The following is a 20169-nucleotide window of genomic DNA, read 5'->3' as shown; positions in this document are numbered from 1 at the left end:
TCAACTAACTTAGGTCCTCCAGTTGTCTTCAAATATAGGTTTTTTTTGTGGTCTTTTTTTACTCTGGATTTTGTAGGCATCTTAAATTTTGTTCACTGCTCTTCAGCAATACCTGAAAAAAACTAAAAAAAAATTCCTTTATTTTATTTAAATATATTACTACATTTGTTTTCACATTAGTCACAAAACGAAATTTCTTTGCCAATTTGAAAGCACACTTACTGCTCTTTTTTTTGGCAAGTGATAATCACTTTTACAGACTGACACATTATGAATCCACTTTTCAGATTTTTTAAAAAGCACATGTCCAAACTGCTTTTTCAGACCATCACCATTTGTAACCTGGGTGACTGCCTACACTCCAGCAAGGGCAAGCAGCCTTAGTGATGCTGAATGTATTTGCATTACTGACTGAAACCTCAAACCCCACTCGCTTGTGAATACTGTGCATGATTCCACATGGTAAGCAGCTGGGTGTGTGCTAAGAGTCTGCTTCTGCACCAAAAAATGGCTCCCCCTTTCCATCTAATGCAACTGTGAAATCACCAGAGCAATACGCAATAAATCTCTGCCTGTAATTCCTATTTGCACACAGAGTCATGTTTTCACATTAGTCACAAAACGAAATTTCTTTGCCAATTTGAAAGCACACTTACTGCTCTTTTTTTTGGCAAGTGATAAACACTTTTACAGACTGACACATTATGAATCCACTTTTCAGATTTTTTAAAAAGCACATGTCCAAACTGCTTTTTCAGACCAGCACCATTTGTAACCTGGGTGACTGCCTACACTCCAGCAAGGGCAACCAGCCTTAGTGATGCTGAATGTATTTGCATTACTGACTGAAACCTCAAACCCCACTCGCTTGTGAATACTGTGCATGATTCCACATGGTAAGCAGCTGGGTGTGTGCTAAGAGTCTGCTTCTGCACCAAAAAATGGCTCCCCCTTTCCTTCTAATGCAACTGTGAAATCACCAGAGCAATACGCAATAAATCTCTGTCTGTAATTCCTATTTGCACACAGAGTCATGTTTTCACATTAGTCACAAAACGAAATTTCTTTGGCAATTTGAAAGCACACTTACTGCTCTTTTTTTTGGCAAGTGAAAATCACTTTTACAGACTGACACATTATGAATCCACTTTTCAGATTTTTTAAAAAGCACATGCCCAAACTGCTTTTTCAGACCAGCACCATTTGTAACCTGGGTGACTGCCTACACTCCAGCAAGGGCAACCAGCCTTAGTGATGCTGAATGTATTTGCATTACTGACTGAAACCTCAAACCCCACTCGCTTGTGAATACTGTGCATGATTCCACATGGTAAGCAGCTGGGTGTGTGCTAAGAGTCTGCTTCTGCACCAAAAAATGGCTCCCCCTTTCCATCTAATGCAACTGTGAAATCACCAGAGCAATACGCAATAAATCTCTGCCTGTAATTCCTATTTGCACACAGAGTCATGTTTTCACATTAGACACAAAACGAAATTTCTTTGCCAATTTGAAAGCACACTTACTGCTCTTTTTTTTGGCAAGTGATAAACACTTTTACAGACTGACACATTATGAATCCACTTTTCAGATTTTTTAAAAAGCACATGTCCAAACTGCTTTTTCAGACCAGCACCATTTGTAACCTGGGTGACTGCCTACACTCCAGCAAGGGCAACCAGCCTTAGTGATGCTGAATGTATTTGCATTACTGACTGAAACCTCAAACCCCACTCGCTTGTGAATACTGTGCATGATTCCACATGGTAAGCAGCTGGGTGTGTGCTAAGAGTCTGCTTCTGCACCAAAAAATGTCTCCCCCTTTCCATCTAATGCAACTGTGAAATCACCAGAGCAATACGCAATAAATCTCTGCCTGTAATTCCTATTTGCACACAGAGTCATGTTTTCACATTAGTCACAAAACGAAATTTCTTTGCCAATTTGAAAGTACACTTACTGCTCTTTTTTTTGGCAAGTGATAAACACTTTTACAGACTGACACATTATGAATCCACTTTTCAGATTTTTTAAAAAGCACATGTCCAAACTGCTTTTTCAGACCAGCACCATTTGTAACCTGGGTGACTGCCTACACTCCAGCAAGGGCAACCAGCCTTAGTGATGCTGAATGTATTTGCATTACTGACTGAAACCTCAAACCCCACTCGTTTGTGAATACTGTGCATGATTCCACATAGTAAGCAGCTGGGTGTGTGCTAAGAGTCTGCTTCTGCACCAAAAAATGGCTCCCCCTTTCCATCTAATGCAACTGTGAAATCACCAGAGCAATACGCAATAAATCTCTGCCTGTAATTCCTATTTGCACACAGAGTCATGTTTTCACATTAGTCACAAAACGAAATTTCTTTGCCAATTTGAAAGCACACTTACTGCTCTTTTTTTTGGCAAGTGATAAACACTTTTACAGACTGACACATTATGAATCCACTTTTCAGATTTTTTAAAAAGCACATGTCCAAACTGCTTTTTCAGACCAGCACCATTTGTAACCTGGGTGACTGCCTACACTCCAGCAAGGGCAACCAGCCTTAGTGATGCTGAATGTATTTGCATTACTGACTGAAACCTCAAACCCCACTCGCTTGTGAATACTGTGCATGATTCCACATAGTAAGCAGCTGGGTGTGTGCTAAGAGTCTGCTTCTGCACCAAAAAATGGCTCCCCCTTTCCATCTAATGCAACTGTGAAATCACCAGAGCAATACGCAATAAATCTCTGCCTGTAATTCCTATTTGCACACAGAGTCATGTTTTCACATTAGTCACAAAACGAAATTTCTTTGCCAATTTGAAAGCACACTTACTGCTCTTTTTTTTGGCAAGTGATAAACACTTTTACAGACTGACACATTATGAATCCACTTTTCAGATTTTTTAAAAAGCACATGTCCAAACTGCTTTTTCAGACCAGCACCATTTGTAACCTGGGTGACTGCCTACACTCCAGCAAGGGCAACCAGCCTTAGTGATGCTGAATGTATTTGCATTACTGACTGAAACCTCAAACCCCACTCGCTTGTGAATACTGTGCATGATTCCGCATAGTAAGCAACTGGGTGTGTGCTAAGAGTCTGCTTCTGCACCAAAAAATGGCTCCCCCTTTCCATCTAATGCAACTGTGAAATCACCAGAGCAATACGCAATAAATCTCTGCCTGTAATTCCTATTTGCACACAGAGTCATGTTTTCACATTAGTCACAAAACGAAATTTCTTTGCCAATTTGAAAGCACACTTACTGCTCTTTTTTTTGGCAAGTGATAAACACTTTTACAGACTGACACATTATGAATCCACTTTTCAGATTTTTTAAAAAGCACATGTCCAAACTGCTTTTTCAGACCAGCACCATTTGTAACCTGGGTGACTGCCTACACTCCAGCAAGGGCAACCAGCCTTAGTGATGCTGAATGTATTTGCATTACTGACTGAAACCTCAAACCCCACTCGCTTGTGAATACTGTGCATGATTCCACATAGTAAGCAGCTGGGTGTGTGCTAAGAGTCTGCTTCTGCACCAAAAAATGGCTCCCCCTTTCCATCTAATGCAACTGTGAAATCACCAGAGCAATACGCAATAAATCTCTGCCTGTAATTCCTATTTGCACACAGAGTCATGTTTTCACATTAGGCCCTTAAACGAAATTTCTTTGCCAATTTGAAAGCACACTTACTGCTCTTTTTTTTGGCAAGTGATAAACACTTTTACAGACTGACACATTATGAATCCACTTTTCAGATGTTTTAAAAAGCACATGTCCAAACTGCTTTTTCAGACCAGCACCATTTGTAACCTGGGTGACTGCCTACACTCCAGCAAGGGCAACCAGCCTTAGTGATGCTGAATGTGTTTGCATTACTGACTGAAACCTCAAACCCCACTCGCTTGTGAATACTGTGCATGATTCCACATGGTAAGTAGCTGGCTGTGTGCTAAGAGTCTGCTTCTGCACCAAAAAATGGCTCCCCCTTTCCATCTAATGCAACTGTGAAATCACCAGAGCAATACGCAATAAATCTCTGCCTGTAATTCCTATTTGCACACAGAGTCATGTTTTCACATTAGTCACAAAACGAAATTTCTTTGCCAATTTGAAAGCACACTTACTGCTCTTTTTTTTGGCAAGTGATAAACACTTTTACAGACTGACACATTATGAATCCACTTTTCAGATTTTTTAAAAAGCACATGTCCAAACTGCTTTTTCAGACCAGCACCATTTGTAACCTGGGTGACTGCCTACACTCCAGCAAGGGCAAGCAGCCTTAGTGATGCTGAATGTATTTGCATTACTGACTGAAACCTCAAACCCCACTCGCTTGTGAATACTGTGCATGATTCCACATGGTAAGTAGCTGGCTGTGTGCTAAGAGTCTGCTTCTGCACCAAAAAATGGCTCCCCCTTTCCATCTAATGCAACTGTGAAATCACCAGAGCAATACGCAATAAATCTCTGCCTGTAATTCCTATTTGCACACAGAGTCATGTTTTCACATTAGTCACAAAACGAAATTTCTTTGCCAATTTGAAAGCACACTTACTGCTCTTTTTTTTGGCAAGTGATAAACACTTTTACAGACTGACACATTATGAATCCACTTTTCAGATTTTTTAAAAAGCACATGTCCAAACTGCATTTTCAGACCAGCACCATTTGTAACCTGGGTGACTGCCTACACTCCAGCAAGGGCAACCGGCCTTAGTGATGCTGAATGTATTTGCATTACTGACTGAAACCTCAAACCCCACTCGCTTGTGAATACTGTGCATGATTCCACATAGTAAGCAGCTGGGTGTGTGCTAAGAGTCTGCTTCTGCACCAAAAAATGGCTCCCCCTTTCCATCTAATGCAACTGTGAAATCACCAGAGCAATACGCAATAAATCTCTGCCTATAATTCCTCTTTGCACACAGAGTCATGTTTTCACATTAGTCACAAAACGAAATTTCTTTGCCAATTTGAAAGCACACTTACTGCTCTTTTTTTTGGCAAGTGATAAACACTTTTACAGACTGACACATTATGAATCCACTTTTCAGATTTTTTAAAAAGCACATGTCCAAACTGCTTTTTCAGACCAGCACCATTTGTAACCTGGGTGACTGCCTACACTCCAGCAAGGGCAAGCAGCCTTAGTGATGTTGAATGTATTTGCATTACTGACTGAAACCTCAAACCCCACTCGCTTGTGAATACTGTGCATGATTCCACATGGTAAGTAGCTGGCTGTGTGCTAAGAGTCTGCTTCTGCACCAAAAAATGGCTCCCCCTTTCCATCTAATGCAACTGTGAAATCACCAGAGCAATACGCAATAAATCTCTGCCTGTAATTCCTATTTGCACACAGAGTCATGTTTTCACATTAGTCACAAAACGAAATTTCTTTGCCAATTTGAAAGCACACTTACTGCTCTTTTTTTTGGCAAGTGATAAACACTTTTACAGACTGACACATTATGAATCCACTTTTCAGATTTTTTAAAAAGCACATGTCCAAACTGCTTTTTCAGACCAGCACCATTTGTAACCTGGGTGACTGCCTACACTCCAGCAAGGGCAACTGGCCTTAGTGATGCTGAATGTATTTGCATTACTGACTGAAACCTCAAACCCCACTCGCTTGTGAATACTGTGCATGATTCCACATAGTAAGCAGCTGGGTGTGTGCTAAGAGTCTGCTTCTGCACCAAAAAATGGCTCCCCCTTTCCATCTAATGCAACTGTGAAATCACCAGAGCAATACGCAATAAATCTCTGCCTATAATTCCTCTTTGCACACAGAGTCATGTTTTCACATTAGTCACAAAACGAAATTTCTTTGCCAATTTGAAAGCACACTTACTGCTCTTTTTTTTGGCAAGTGATAAACACTTTTACAGACTGACACATTATGAATCCACTTTTCAGATTTTTTAAAAAGCACATGTCCAAACTGCTTTTTCAGACCAGCACCATTTGTAACCTGGGTGACTGCCTACACTCCAGCAAGGGCAAACAGCCTTAGTGATGCTGAATGTATTTGCATTACTGAGTCCAACCTCAAACCCTTAAACTATTCTTTTATTATACCAGTACACCTTAATTTATTGTGAAAACATAGTCCATATTATTTTACTTGTTCCTCACATTTAAATTTCTCCCAAAACAGAAAATAATAAACACAACTTCAACAAAAAGAATTGCATTTCTATTATTCATTTCTTAATTTACCATATACATCCCCTCTCAAACTCTAAACTCACCTTTAAAATTAGTTAGTTGTGAAAGAAATGTGGCACTCAAACAGCAGATTATCAGAGCCAGGATCTCTGTTCTTTACACCTCTCTCCTCTCAGCAGAACCAGATAATGGCAAACTTTCCCTCTCTTTTTCCACACATATACATGTTAGTTTCAAATCTCAGTGCTTGCCCCTTTTTTTCAAATGTAATCACACATTTCTATTGGTTGAAAACCAACCCTTTTCCAAAAGTACCCTTCCCCCAACTTGACTTCTGCCTAGTACCCTTCCCCCAACTTGACTTCTGCCTGCTACCATAGCAACAGCTCATGGAACACTGCTGTGTGGAGTTAGGTCAGAAGTTCTCCAAACAATGTTTCAATTCCACAGAGCAAGAGTGCTTGACTTTTTAAACCTAACAGCAAATCCATAGTACTGTTCTTTGGTAACACATTTTTCTTTACCAATACAAAACATGCTTCTATTAATTTACACATACAGCCTAGTTTTTATTCTAGAATGGTATGAAACAGCCAATCAGTTCTTTTTTTTATGAAAAAAATATGTATGCCTCCATTTCCAAACTGTCTTTCTTTTCATATTGCCATTCTACTGAAAGACACCTCCTGAGTGCATCCAGTTCTCCTTTGAAGATGTTCACAGTGTGGATTGTAGGGCACAGCTATGTCTTCTGGAGTGAAAAGTATGCAGAGAAAACAGATATGGTGAGAGACCTTGCTTTGCCAAATGTAGACATTAAATGGATTGGTCAGAGAGGGTTAAAGTGGCACCAATTGATGCCATTGGTGAAATCCTTCATGCACATCCAACACCCTGACCTCATAATAGTGCACTGTGGTGGCAATGACCTAGGCACTTTGACTGGGGTAGGTCTGGAAATGCTTATGAAGGACACCTTTGCACAGCTGTTTTCACTTTTCCCTAAAACTGCCTTTGTGTTTTCTAACATATGCCAAAGGCAAAAATGGAACTGGTCCAATCATTTCTGTCCGCAGATTGACAAAGCAAGAAAGCACGTCAACAAATCTGTTTCTGCTTTCCTCCGTGACTATGGTATGGGTTCCATTTACCACAACAACTTGCGTTACGACATGCAAGACATTTATAGAGGAGATGGTGTGCACTTCAATGATGAAGGGAACAGAGTCTTCCTCTGCATCGGTACTTACTTGTAGGTACCACTAAAAAATCACTTCATAAACACAACGGCTCTTTTTAGAGCCCCCTAATATCTAAACACTTAAATCTGATTTTCATTTCTTTTTTCTTTTTTTTTTTACCGTACGCTTACCGTACGCGTACCCCGCGATTTTTTTTAAAATCAATAAATGTTTTCTTTGTATTTTTCTGTCCTTCTTTGACCCCCTTACAAATGTTAGGGGGTCTGTAACTCTCCTCCTTGCCCCCTTTTCTTGTTATCACTCTTTTTTTTCTGAGTGAAACACACGAAATGGCGGCCGCCGCTTCCTGGTTTCGGCCGATTCGAATGTTTACTAAGATCTAAGAGCCAATCAGAATCGCGCTCGCGCACGCCACCGTACGCGTACGGTAAGCGTACCGTAAGCGCACCGTAAGCTGGCTCAGATATATATATTGATTTAAAGGCTATTTTCTCAGAATCTACTGAACAGATTTACACCAAACCTACAAAAGGCACTTCCTTGACCTGAGGACTACCTCTCTGCCAAATTTCTAGTAATTCTGTTCAGCCGTTCGGGCTGTAGCCCTGTCTAAAGGTCCTATGGAAAAATGCATGGGAAAAACGCGTTTTGGGACCCCCCTTTTATCTCAGCCCCCGCTTGACGAATCCCCCCGAGACTTTCAGGGAAGGAGCGGAGCATAGCGCCCCACCTATTTTGAAAAATTCGCGAGGATTCGTCGACCGGCGCCAAAGTTATTCAAAATAGAATGTTGCGGATTTCCTATGGAAACGTGGTCCTAACTATAACTACCTACTGGCGACCGCCAGTAGGTAATATATATATATATATATATATATAACATTAATACACTTTTTAGAAACACTCATAGTCACTGAATGATGTCATCAGTGATGTCATCAGTGATATTACTGACCATGTCATCAGTGATGTAATATGTGACATCAACAGCAGTGCATTGCGGGGGTGAGAGGTATAGTTAGCTCAGATAACTATAACAGCCACATTTCTCTGGTTTTGTATGAGTGAAATGTCAACCTAAATATAACGTCCCTGAAAGTGTGCTCACTGCATTTTGCAAGGTAGCTACCTTGTAATGTACCCTTTCCTGCCATTTATCCTGAACACCAGACTTGTGAGCTTTCAGCCCTTGCTTTTTAAGTGCTCTCTACTCTTTGTAAATTCCAGTAATACTGTTCTTGTGAACCATACATGGAATTACATGTAGGTACACCAAACCCTTCTGAATTAGGTCTAAGAGCTGTTTTATAAATAGAAACATGTGGAGCACAAGCATGGCCAACTACCTCTCCCCACTTACCTGAACAAATCATGCAACATCCTAAGAATGACCAAGCACCATTACTTACTCAAGAATGCTTGTGGAAAGTCCACTGAGAGATACATTGCAGGATAATGCCACATATGTCATGGATGACTCCATGACAGAGACCAGTAATCCTGAAAGATGTGAGAGCACCTGCCACATGACAAGCAAAGGAGCAGGAAGCTGGGGATTAAGGTGGCCTACAAGTCGAAGATCACACATTTAGTGATCTGGGGGATGGGGTGGAGAATAATCCTGCATCCAAGCTGGAGATAGAGCTGCCTATGCAAGGTGCATAGGGCCTATGAAAGCTGCCCCCTTTGTGACAGGCTCTGCCACGGAGTTCCAGAAGTAGACTGATCAAAGGTAGCTGGTCCACAAGGAGATCTGATTACACCTGTCATCACGGCAGGGGCACCATCATTGGTTGGAGTTTGATCATGAGTCTAGTGTGTAAATTGCTGCTGCAAGAGAAGAAACTGCGCTGCTGCACAGTTCTGACTTACAGACTGAGCCAGATAGTGGGCTCTGTATGAGCATTGTAGGAGATGGGTAACTGAAACCAAAAGGAGTGCAAAGTGCACTCTTCTCTGAGACAAGGACAAAGCAGGTCAAGTGTTGAGGGAGCCTTGGAAAAGCCACCAGGACTGCAACTTGGAAAGCATGGACTTGGTGCCCAGAGGATGATCACCTCCACACCACAGCAGTGTTAGACAAAGATAGTGGAGCAAGACGGGTTCCTCATCATAGTGTTGGGAACAAGAAACTCAGTGGAGGTCTTATGTAAGATTGTCCAGGGGTGACAGGGCACTTTTAACAGCAAGACATTTCCAGAAGCTTTGAAGGATCAGCAGTGCAATACTGCTTGGAAAGAGAGGACACAAAACTGACTTTGTAAGGCCATCCTGCAGCACTTTCTCAGGCCCTGTGGAATATGATGGGACCCAGCTATTTTTACAGATGACCTGGAAAACAATATGGTGAGAATTTAATTTTTTCAAGCTAGTACTGATGGTTGGTGACCTCTGAACAGGGACATGAGAAGAAAAGACGCCTTTTCAGAGACTCCATGGATGGCATGGTATTTAGAAGACGGTACACTGTCTGCATTATAAGACTGCAGACCCTCATCCCGCATGGTCAGAGAATACTGCAGACCCTCATCCTGCATGGTCAGAGAATACAACTGCACCAGGTTGGTTGTGAGGGGCCTGGAGGCCCAGGCATGGGCCTCAGTGGGGGTTCCACCAGGAGCTGCCGCTTTGGCCCCAGCAGGGATGTTGATTGCTGACATCTGGATGACAACTAAAAACAGGCAAACTTCATAGAAACTTGCATTGATGCAGTGGCCCTAGAACCTAATTTGGTTCAAGTAGACAGCTACAATGTATCAGAGTCATGGAGGCAGAGGTAACAGTAGCACAGACAATGGGGGAGAATATACATAAGAAAACCTTGCTTTCTGATGGATAGGAAAGGCCTATGGGACTTGAACAGCATGCTGGAGCCACGGAGGGATGTTCCCTACAACCTAATGGGTGAATGTTGGCCATGCAGAGGGGGTTGAATGGTGCAACATGGAGTTGGCGATAGCTTTATCTTTTCCTCCACTGAGAGGGTGCACATGGCACCAGTGCAAACTACCTCACCGAGGACATCTCTAAAATCTATCATACATAGACTACTACACAGATTATTATACTACAGGGAAAATTATTTCGAGCAAAGTCAACAAAGATGCAGAAGTATTAACTTCCTCTTAGTAATATCATGTGCAACATATTTTCAAGTTACTTACATGTCTCCCCAGTACATACCAATTAGCCCAATAGTCTTCGCAATGGTAATGCCATGCATCCCTTGTAAAATTATTTTATTGCATTTCCCATAAAGAAGGGCAAATATATTTTCTCAGAATTAATCCATTATATATTAATACAGCAAATATTATAAAGATTGTTATGGGGCTTGGGGGCACACCCTCTAAAATTATAGACAAATATGATTTTCATTAGTGGTTTTGATCTCTCCAGCTAAATGTATGCAGCGTAAAACATAACAAGCAAGACAAACATTTCAAGGGAGATTGTGGTGTAGAATAAAAAAACAATGTTCAATGTTACTTGATTTTTTAAAAAAATGTTACACATGTGAAATTGAAAAAAATATTGTAAACAAAGAAACCAAACTGTGTAAGGGACTTTAGGGGATTTCAAAGCATTTTGACCAAAATCATGTTCATTCTTGTTATCAATTTTGCCACATTATCATATTTAACTGGCAACTAGCTACATGTCAAATACTAATAAGAGCCAATCCTGTTCTTTTAGCTGAAAACAGTTTGCATGCGGTGATGTTAGAGCCAATTCCTTACAATGTTAGTTGTGAAGCTACAAGTCCCAAAAATGCAAAGCATTTTTTGGCTGAAATTCGAAGACAAGCTGAAGGTGTTGCACAAGACTTGGAAGCTCCGAACCTATTTGCAAGGTCAACATTGCTGTTATATTAAGCAATCCATTTTAAAATTGCATTAAAATACATGATCGCCCACATGTTGTTGGCAGATCTGTCACCCTCAAAGTGTGCATGTTGTGATCTTTTATCAGAAATGAGGGAGATATTGGGAGTTATTTGAAAGACCCTCTTTGACTTGACACCTACTCCCAGGCAGGCCATAACTGAACAAACAAATTACTGATGGCCCACTACAAACTGTTTTCTTTCACTAAAATTTCAACACCTTTTTCAGCATGATGTTTGTCTGCATTCCTCAGGAGCATAATACATGCTCCCCTTGGCCAGAGCCTATCACCCTCAATGCAACATCAAGTAATGCCCACGAGAGAGGCCAACCCAACTGTTTGCAGGCCTGTGAATTAGCCCCTGTCTATTCACATACACACCAGGTCCTGTTCTGGCATGACCCTTTCATTATGTAGACCAAGAGCTGCTTGCTAACAGAGGACCAGGTCTATGACTGAAACTCTTCAATTAATGACTTTACTGTAACATCTTCCAAAATTGAACCATTTACTTTTTATATACAGTAGCATACACATTTGTTCTCCATTTTACTATTTTATTCTCTTCATTAGAATATTTCACGTTTCCAGTTCTAGAATCTTAGTCACTTCGTTCTGAATGCTCTTTTTTAATCAACCCAATGTTTGTGCTATTACTGTTTTGTGGCCTTCACGTAATATTAGTCCTTAAGCTACTTTTCGACACAGTTACAGTTATTTGGCATCATTAGTCTTAAATGCATTACCAACATAACTGTTCCATTCTACGCCATACTGCAACACGTTTGCTTTAGCTATTCCATGCGATCTACATTAACACTCCCCCCGCTGTCCCTCCAGATATTGCAAACCACCTCCTAGGACCTGATATAAACACATTATCACAAGTTTACATAAAATGGCGGTACACATTTTATCTGTTTGTTGTAGAGCATGACCATGTCCAAACATAGAGTACAACATGAGGCACAGGGTCAAGACTGATTTGCATATGGCCATGTCTAAACTGGGGTGGTGTAGTGGGCAAAAGAACGATGGATTTAACCCAGATCTCTTGACTGGGGGAGAATGTATGCATTGTCAGCAGTCCGTCCATCATTTGTTTGTTGTAACGCAAACATAGAGTACAGCACAACATAATCCCATTTGATGACCGGAATGACCTTGGCTATCTTAGTACCTGCCTCTTTATGTTAATAGTATTGAGACCCTTTTGGATCTTCACTACATTATACTTGTGACTGACTTCCTCTGACTTTTTATTCACCCAATATGGCAGACCTCCTAATACAACCTAGTTTTATACACCACATCCCACAAGATAGTGGTGTGTTCTTTATCTGGAGTTTTGAACAACACATGCATTTCCAAATATGGACCATAACACAGCATAATCCTATTTGGCAAACGTAAGTATTTTAACTTTCCTAGGTCCATAATCTTTGAATTATTAGTCTGCTCTACCAATATATTACCCTAACCTCTCCCACACTGTTTACTTTGACTGTATTATTATACTGTCACAACTGTATTGAATTACCACAACACATATCCTACTTTAACTGTGACCTAACTACAATATTTAGTAGTTGTGAAAGTGGTTTCCTGTAACACTGTTCTTTGAGTACTTCTCAAGATGTTACATTATGACCCATGACACTCGAGAATTCTATTAATTCCATTTGGTGTTCTGTATGTCTAAATGATTAGGGCATGTCAATATGAGTTGCACTAATGGAATTTTTACATTTTTGAAACACATTCACCATTTACATAATTGCATATTAAAAAGCCTACAATGCCACCAAGTTCAACACAATCCAACCACTGTGCATGTTTTTTAGACATTAAGGGGCTCATTACGATGTCTGACTCAGTCACGGGATCAACCAACACCCGGTCGGCGGTCTCGACCGCCCCATTAGGATGCGACCAAACACTGTTGGTCGCATTCCAATATTTCGCTAAGGGAGCATGGATTATGGCCATGAACCAGATGTAATGCATGCTCCCACAGTGAAATTGGAGATGCAGTTCATCCCTGCACCCGTGGCATGCATCTCAAGGTGCCTGCCACAAGGTGCAGGGATCAACAGGGGGGCACCATAGAAGCCCCCTTGGCCTCCAACCAGAGGCAATGCATAAAAGGGGGCCCTGCTGGGGGCCCCCTAACACGCTGGCATGGAAATCATGTCAGAAAGAGCCACCCTTGCGATTACAGAGAGCTTTCCGACTGGCGGACGGGCTCTTCGAGCGCATCGGAAGCCAGCAAAAATGACCAGCTGGTTTCCTTTCTGACCACCTCCATCAAAATAAGACGGCCGGAAAGGAAACCAACCGGCCCATTACAATGCGACCCTAAAGTCTCTGACCAAAGGTTACCTCTGCACTGAAGGAGATAAATGAAATAATTTACCATTATCTTGAGGTTGGAAAACAGTGACAACTCTAATGAATATGGGTGCTTTCGAAAAAGGGAATGACTGGTTGGCACTTCTTACCTTACCCCATATATAATTTTTCCAGATTTCTTTATGCAGATTTCCTAGTCTCAATTTTCTCCTTTCTGTATTTTTCATTTAGAAAATTTTTAGCTTCTTTATTTATTTCACTTTCTCAAACTTTATTTACATGATCCAACATAGGATCATGAACTATATTGTTCACTTACAGTGGGCTTATAGCATGCCCATTCCTTAACATTGGTTGGCTTCATTGTCAGTCTCATTTGCTTACTTCTTGTGGGTTTGTTATGTGTACATCCATTCCTCTCCTTGTGTTTGTCCCGCCCTTAGAACATGGACACATTACTATGCCCTTCTACTGCTGTTTTGTCAGGCGTTACTTTATTCATTTTGTTTATGCCCTCTACATGTGTGCGTGTGTTCTCCAGCTGTCTCCCTCATTTGCTTTTGTCCCCTCTCCACTGCGCTCCATGTTCCTCTCTCTCGCCCGAGTTCTTCTGGCCCACTCCCCCCGCGCGGCCTTCTCACCCATGTGCTTTCTCATCGCCAGCACCATGATGCTCTATTCCGCCCATTTGATCCACCCTCTGGCGACCCTGAGTTGCTTCCGCTCCTCATTTTCAGTGTTGCCTCCACCCGGATCCGTGTCTTACCCATTGCTTCAGCCTCTGTGTTGCTTCCACGCTTCTCGTGTTCTTCCCCCACCCACTTTAGTAACCCACCTGGGTCTCTCTGTTGCTTCTACCCCCACCAGCACCTCCAGTTTTGTTGCATCTGTGTTGCTTCTACTCACTCACTATAAAAAAAGAAAGCTGTTCTCTGTTTTGTTTTTCTTTTTAGTTATTGACTCAACTTGGTGCACACACCTACAAAATGAAACGGACAGCAATGTCAACATTTTTTAAAAAATTCCCCTAGTCATGCAACACTGTATCAGGAATACTGTGCCACATGGCCAAAAATATCGGCAAAAGTCAATTGGTGCTCAAGGCGAGACCTATTGGCTTTGCTAATGTTTTTCAACATACTCCTATTGGATTATGTCTATCACTGATCAAATAAAATGAACACCACTACTATTGAATAATTTTCTTCTCAACTAATGGGGGACAAGTGTGCTAATGGCAAATTCATATTGTTCAATTTACTTTCAAAACTACACAAACACAATTTCTCAAGTATGGAATGCTAAATTACATTGCTTTTTTTCTTCTACTATATTTTTTAGCTTACAATGACAAGCAAAGAGAGCATGTTTATTTTTTGCACTCATTAGATAGTTAGAGAAAAGCTAGAATCTTTCTGCATGTTTCAACACATTCAGAGCTACTTCAGCTTTTATTTTATTTTTAAAACTGACTTGTATTTAACTGTTTCTAATATCTGGTTGCAACAAATATCGAACATGTTTCTAATGTGTTCAATTTTGCACTAGAGGTTTTATTGTTATTTTTCATGTTTGAAAACATGCTCGTTCTTTCATATGAAAGAGCTACACACCAAGGTTTTAGGTGGTTTGTGGGAAAGTTGATGGTGTGACCATGTATTATATGGGATAAAGTACCCCCTGGCATACATGATAAGGATATTGCAAGTTACCTCGGAGTTCCATAACCTTATAGAGGAACTCGTCCTTCCACCTCGTTACTCTTTATGGTTATGGAACTTGTTGGTGAATTGCAATATCCTTATAATGTACGACATGGGGTACTTCATCCCATATATAATACCCTCCTCCTAGTCATGCAAAGGTTGAATGGTACTTTAAGTAAAACAACTAGACATTTGAAACATACTTTGACTGTATATATATGTTAACGGTACATACCCAGTTTTATAGTTAAAAGATATTGGAAACACTGAAATAGTGAAGACTAATCATTCTCTTTGTTTTTTACAGGTCCAATTACATTGGCGGTACAAAACTATATGCTGCTTTTCTTCATGAACTTAGTAAAGTCTAAAGAAGATGCCTCACTTTTTCACTACAAATACAAATATGACACATTAATTGATAAATGCAATTTGATTAGGATTGGCTAACGTCAAGTAAAAAAGCTGCAGTTTGAAAATAAGTAGTCTTGTATTATGTATGCATCATACTTGACACTGAATCTAGCAAATCCACGTATACATGAACACAGTATCTTTTTGCCACCCACTGTCGAAATGGAAGAACTTCCAAACTAATGGGGAAATTCTACAAAAAGTGTCCAGGATATCCTGATGTAATGCACAATTATATGTAGCTCTATGAGGGAGCTTGGAGTGAGTGATGCCTTTGGTGAGAGGAGTATTGAGGCCTCCGCAAGAAGCCCATTTCACTGGAATGAGAGACTCTTTGGGAGGGTTTCAAGCACAGGACTTGGTGCCTGATTAACCGAACTTTTGCACATATTGTGCAACAGTCCTGGTGCAAGGGCCACTTTATAGGTAACCTCCTTATACCTGATGAACCTGTGGATGAACCTGTGATCACTTTTGTGGATGCCGTGCATGACAGTAATTGAGTTTGGTCCCCTCTCTGTCACATGTTAGATCAGGCAAGATGGCATTTAGCCTCTCCTCATGAATTTCCATATTCCCTCTAAAGTATAGATACACACTTGGATTCCATAGCTTAGGTGACGTGAACATTAACTTTGGAAGTAGGGCAGAAAATACTTCACTGTTTACATGTTTGCAATATCATGATATATCATGTACTATGATGACTGGACCAGCTTTATGAAATGATTTATGTTTCACGGCCGGTAATCTTGTTCCACTAAATGTGTCTTAGCAAAATGCAATAAACTTTGTGTTAAAATAAAGCTCTATAATGGAGCTTTTTGCCTGTTTTTTGTTTTTAGACATGGCGTAAGTACAGCTTCTAGCTGCAAGATTTAATTTCTAGAATTTTGGCTTTTAGTTTCGTCAATCACATTTGGAATTAGCCAATAGAGCATTTCCTCTTTACCCGCCTCAAGCCATTTCATTAGTGCCTTAGTCTATCAGGTACTTCTGTTGCAATGCATGTACTGTAGTGTCCTTGCGCTGCACTGGAAGGCCATAGTTATTACCATTTATCTTCACACCAGAGTGTGGGATCAGCACCATCAGCCCACATCAAGCCCAAGCCCTACTCCTCTCAGAGCCTAGCCTGTAAGAAAGAATGATTGGCTGTACGTCTGGATAGCTACCATGTCTGTTATGGGCATGCTATTTATGTTGGGCAATCCTCAACATGTCAGGCATTCAAGCCCCAGAGGATTAGGATTCCACTTGGATTGCCATCCTCCCTAATATAGGCATGATCTTACATGCAGTGAGAGATTCAAGCAGGCGCTGCCAAAAGCTTTAGTGGATGCTGAGTGCCACCTGGGCTGTTCTTGGCATGTGCCTACTGGCCTGAACTTTCAGTAGCCCTCACCGTGTTCTAACACTAGGGCAAGATCAGGTCACAGTAGGTAGCAGCAGCCTTCAACAGCCCCAGCTAAAATGACCTGCATGTGATCTATTGGGTAGCCTGGGAGGCTGGAAACACCAGTCTATACATTTCTGCTGTGGCTGTGGCTGGTGCACGCCCCATCCAACTCTAACATAAAACTAATTCACAATGGGTGTCTCTGAAGGTCATATTGGAGCCCACACAGACATGGGCTTTAGCTGTATTTGAGCAGTTAGCAGCAGGAACACGGGTACAGGAGAGGAACTTGGTGGTCCTGCTGCCAATGGCAAGTGCCGCCAATGTTCAAGAACTGGACCAACCCTTACAGGAAATGTAAGCCAAACCCCCAATAGGTCTTAGCATCACATTTTATCACATAAATAGCCTGTGACTACTTCTGGCTATCAATAAACCTCTGGCAATATTTCTTAAGGGTCTTACTAAACTTACAGATAAGGGCTTCCTTCAGGGGGCATACTGCAGCTGTCCATCTACATCTAGGGCCAATAAGGTGAAGGAGCCAGACCCGTATGTTCTAGATTTGCTCCAGAACCTCTAGTCGATGGTACTTTATCACAGCATGAAAGGGTGGAGGGGAGAGAAGTCGTTAACAATGCCTATCAATTCAATTTCATTATCTCTAGACCCATAGTAACCACAGACTACCAAGTGAGGTTAGTTCATTTATTACAAAGCCAAACAACTGAACATACAGACAACTCAAGAAGAGGGTGTAGAAATACATCGGGACCAACATAAAGCCAAATCTTCGAATAAGGTTCAGTCGGTGCAACATGCACAAGAAAAATAATTAAAAAAGCATGATGCAGAAAATCAGAAAACATGAGTCCAAGTTCCTCTGCATCGAGGGTTGGTGAAAATAATGCATGAATCTGTCCCCACACTAACTCTAATGTGACGTCCCTATTTAAGCAGTCTTCAGAACAGGATAGGTTAAGGTGTCAGTGCATGGAGTCTTCCTTAGAAGTCTCTCCACTACAATGGGTCAGGTAGCATGAAGCTACAGTGACAGAGCTTGTTCTAAGAAACTCTCTCTCCAAAGGCAGAGAAGAAGTGGGGCACTCACCCTCCATTCAATGTTCTCATATCACAGATGTCTTCCCAGGATTCCTTTCGGATCTTGCAAGCCGATCAGGCCACATTCTCATAGGTAGTTTCCACAGGACGGCAATGCTCCCGAACAGTAATAAAATGACCTTGAGTCCCAGGCCTTCTCCAGTTCTCCATATCGACATTGACTCCCAATGTATCCTCTTCTCTCCTTGCCGAACTCCGAAAACAAAGACAATATTCTAACTAACAAGGGCACTTCTTCTACCTGCAACATAAAAGTGAGAAAGAGCAGAATGCAACATGCAAATGAAATTCATCTATCAATTCTAATGCAAGAGCCTCCAGGGAAAATGCATTTCAGGCCTTCAAGATTCAGCTAACATAAGAGAAATGAAAAATTAGCTTTACGAATTGAATAGGAAATAAGGCATATTCGATTAATATTCCTATCCACATATAAAATGACATGATCTAATGAACACATTCATTAATAAATGGTTAAAGACTGCACAACACAAGGTCTTCGTTTTAAGGTTTTCTGCTAGTTACATCTAGTTTTCACATTAATTCTTCACATGTTCTAGACACCGGCCTAAATACATCACATTTATGTTATTGCATTACAAGAACCTAAGACTGAAGTTAACACGACAAAAGTTTACATGCGGATGCATTCTACACGTGTGATTATAATGCACCCCTACAAATGAAAACAGATTTTTCACTATATCAGTCCTCCCTTCTGATGACCTGTGTCATCACAGTACTCTAACTCCCTGTAGAGTAGACCGATCTAAACTGGTCATAACTAGTCTCCTCAGTCTGAACTCCTCTATTCGCTTAAGATTCGCATAATGACTGCCCTTCAGTCTTTCCATTCTCTCTTCTCTCTCTCTAACGGAATTTTCCAATTGCCTCGACCTGTGCCATTTGTATACCCTTACCATGCCCAATAAGATGATAACACAGACCACAACAATTACTATCGGCTTCAAGATATATCCAAGAATTCCCCTGCTGAGATCTGCAAACCAGCTCCCAACCTTTCAAAATTTCAGTTTGCAATCTTATCCCAAATTCCCACAGTTGCCAAATCATGTATCTCATTTAAAAAAAAAATATCTTTATTTGCATTTTTTATTATAGTAATAATGTACATATATGAGGTAGGGATCTGCTAACATCAGCAGGTGCGACAGACATTATCATGCGTATGTTAATACATAATAAAATTTAGCCAATATTGGTTCTGTATATCAAGCAAGTGTACACAGTGTTGTAATTTTAATACATAGTATTGGTCTTATATTTTATATGAGTCACATCCATATGTCCTTTGAGGTGATAGTATATTTGCCTTACCCTACCCCGATGTTGTTTATCTGTTTGCCCATCCGGCATTCTTATGGTCTTTCGTACCTCATTGTCCATTTCGTGGATACAGCTTGGCGCAAATATAACATAATAAGTAACCAAACATTCAAAATAAGAAAAGTGGAACCATCATCAATCCGTCATGCCTGGGTCATTGTATGTGAGGAATGCAGGCTATCATCGCATTTTGGCAATGGCATGCTTGCCGACCTTCGAACACGATATTTGGAGGGGTGAGCAACCGGGACCCTCCATTCCTCTTGCTCATTACCCCTTTCAATGCCTCCCTCACGCATACCAATGTTTGGTTTATCCTGAACCTGGGGCGTGGTGTGTCTGGAGATCTGTGTCTGAGTATTGCCGGACAAATCATGTATCTCATGATGTATCTCAGTGATGTTACTGATATATTTCCTCAGGTCCTTACTGTTATCTGGTATGTGAGTGCAATGCTGTTGGACCTTCTGCATCCTACAGACTCTGCGCTCTTTTGCTAGTAACACATCTAAAGCAATCCGGTTCTACAGCATTATAGCCCTTATTGAAACCATCTC

General features: G+C 41.0%; 1 protein-coding gene across 1 annotated transcript in view; it reads left to right on the top strand.

Moving 5' to 3' along the window:
- The window catches only part of LOC146822775 (cytosolic non-specific dipeptidase-like), a 252033-nt gene extending 235483 nt beyond the window's left edge, over positions 1 to 16550 (top strand). The window contains exon 12 of the mRNA XM_085606962.1: positions 15638 to 16550. Within this exon, the coding sequence (XP_085463088.1) occupies positions 15638 to 15701 (64 nt within the window). The 3' untranslated portion in view covers positions 15702 to 16550. The remainder of the gene's footprint in view (positions 1 to 15637) is intronic.
- The last annotated feature ends 3619 nt before the right edge of the window (positions 16551 to 20169 follow it).

Source organism: Triturus cristatus, chromosome 5_2, assembly GCF_964204655.1.
Source record: "Triturus cristatus chromosome 5_2, aTriCri1.1, whole genome shotgun sequence".
NCBI lineage: Eukaryota > Metazoa > Chordata > Amphibia > Caudata > Salamandridae > Triturus > Triturus cristatus.
The sequence above is the reverse complement of the archived record's forward strand: the minus strand, read 5'-3'. Positions and strand labels throughout refer to the sequence as shown.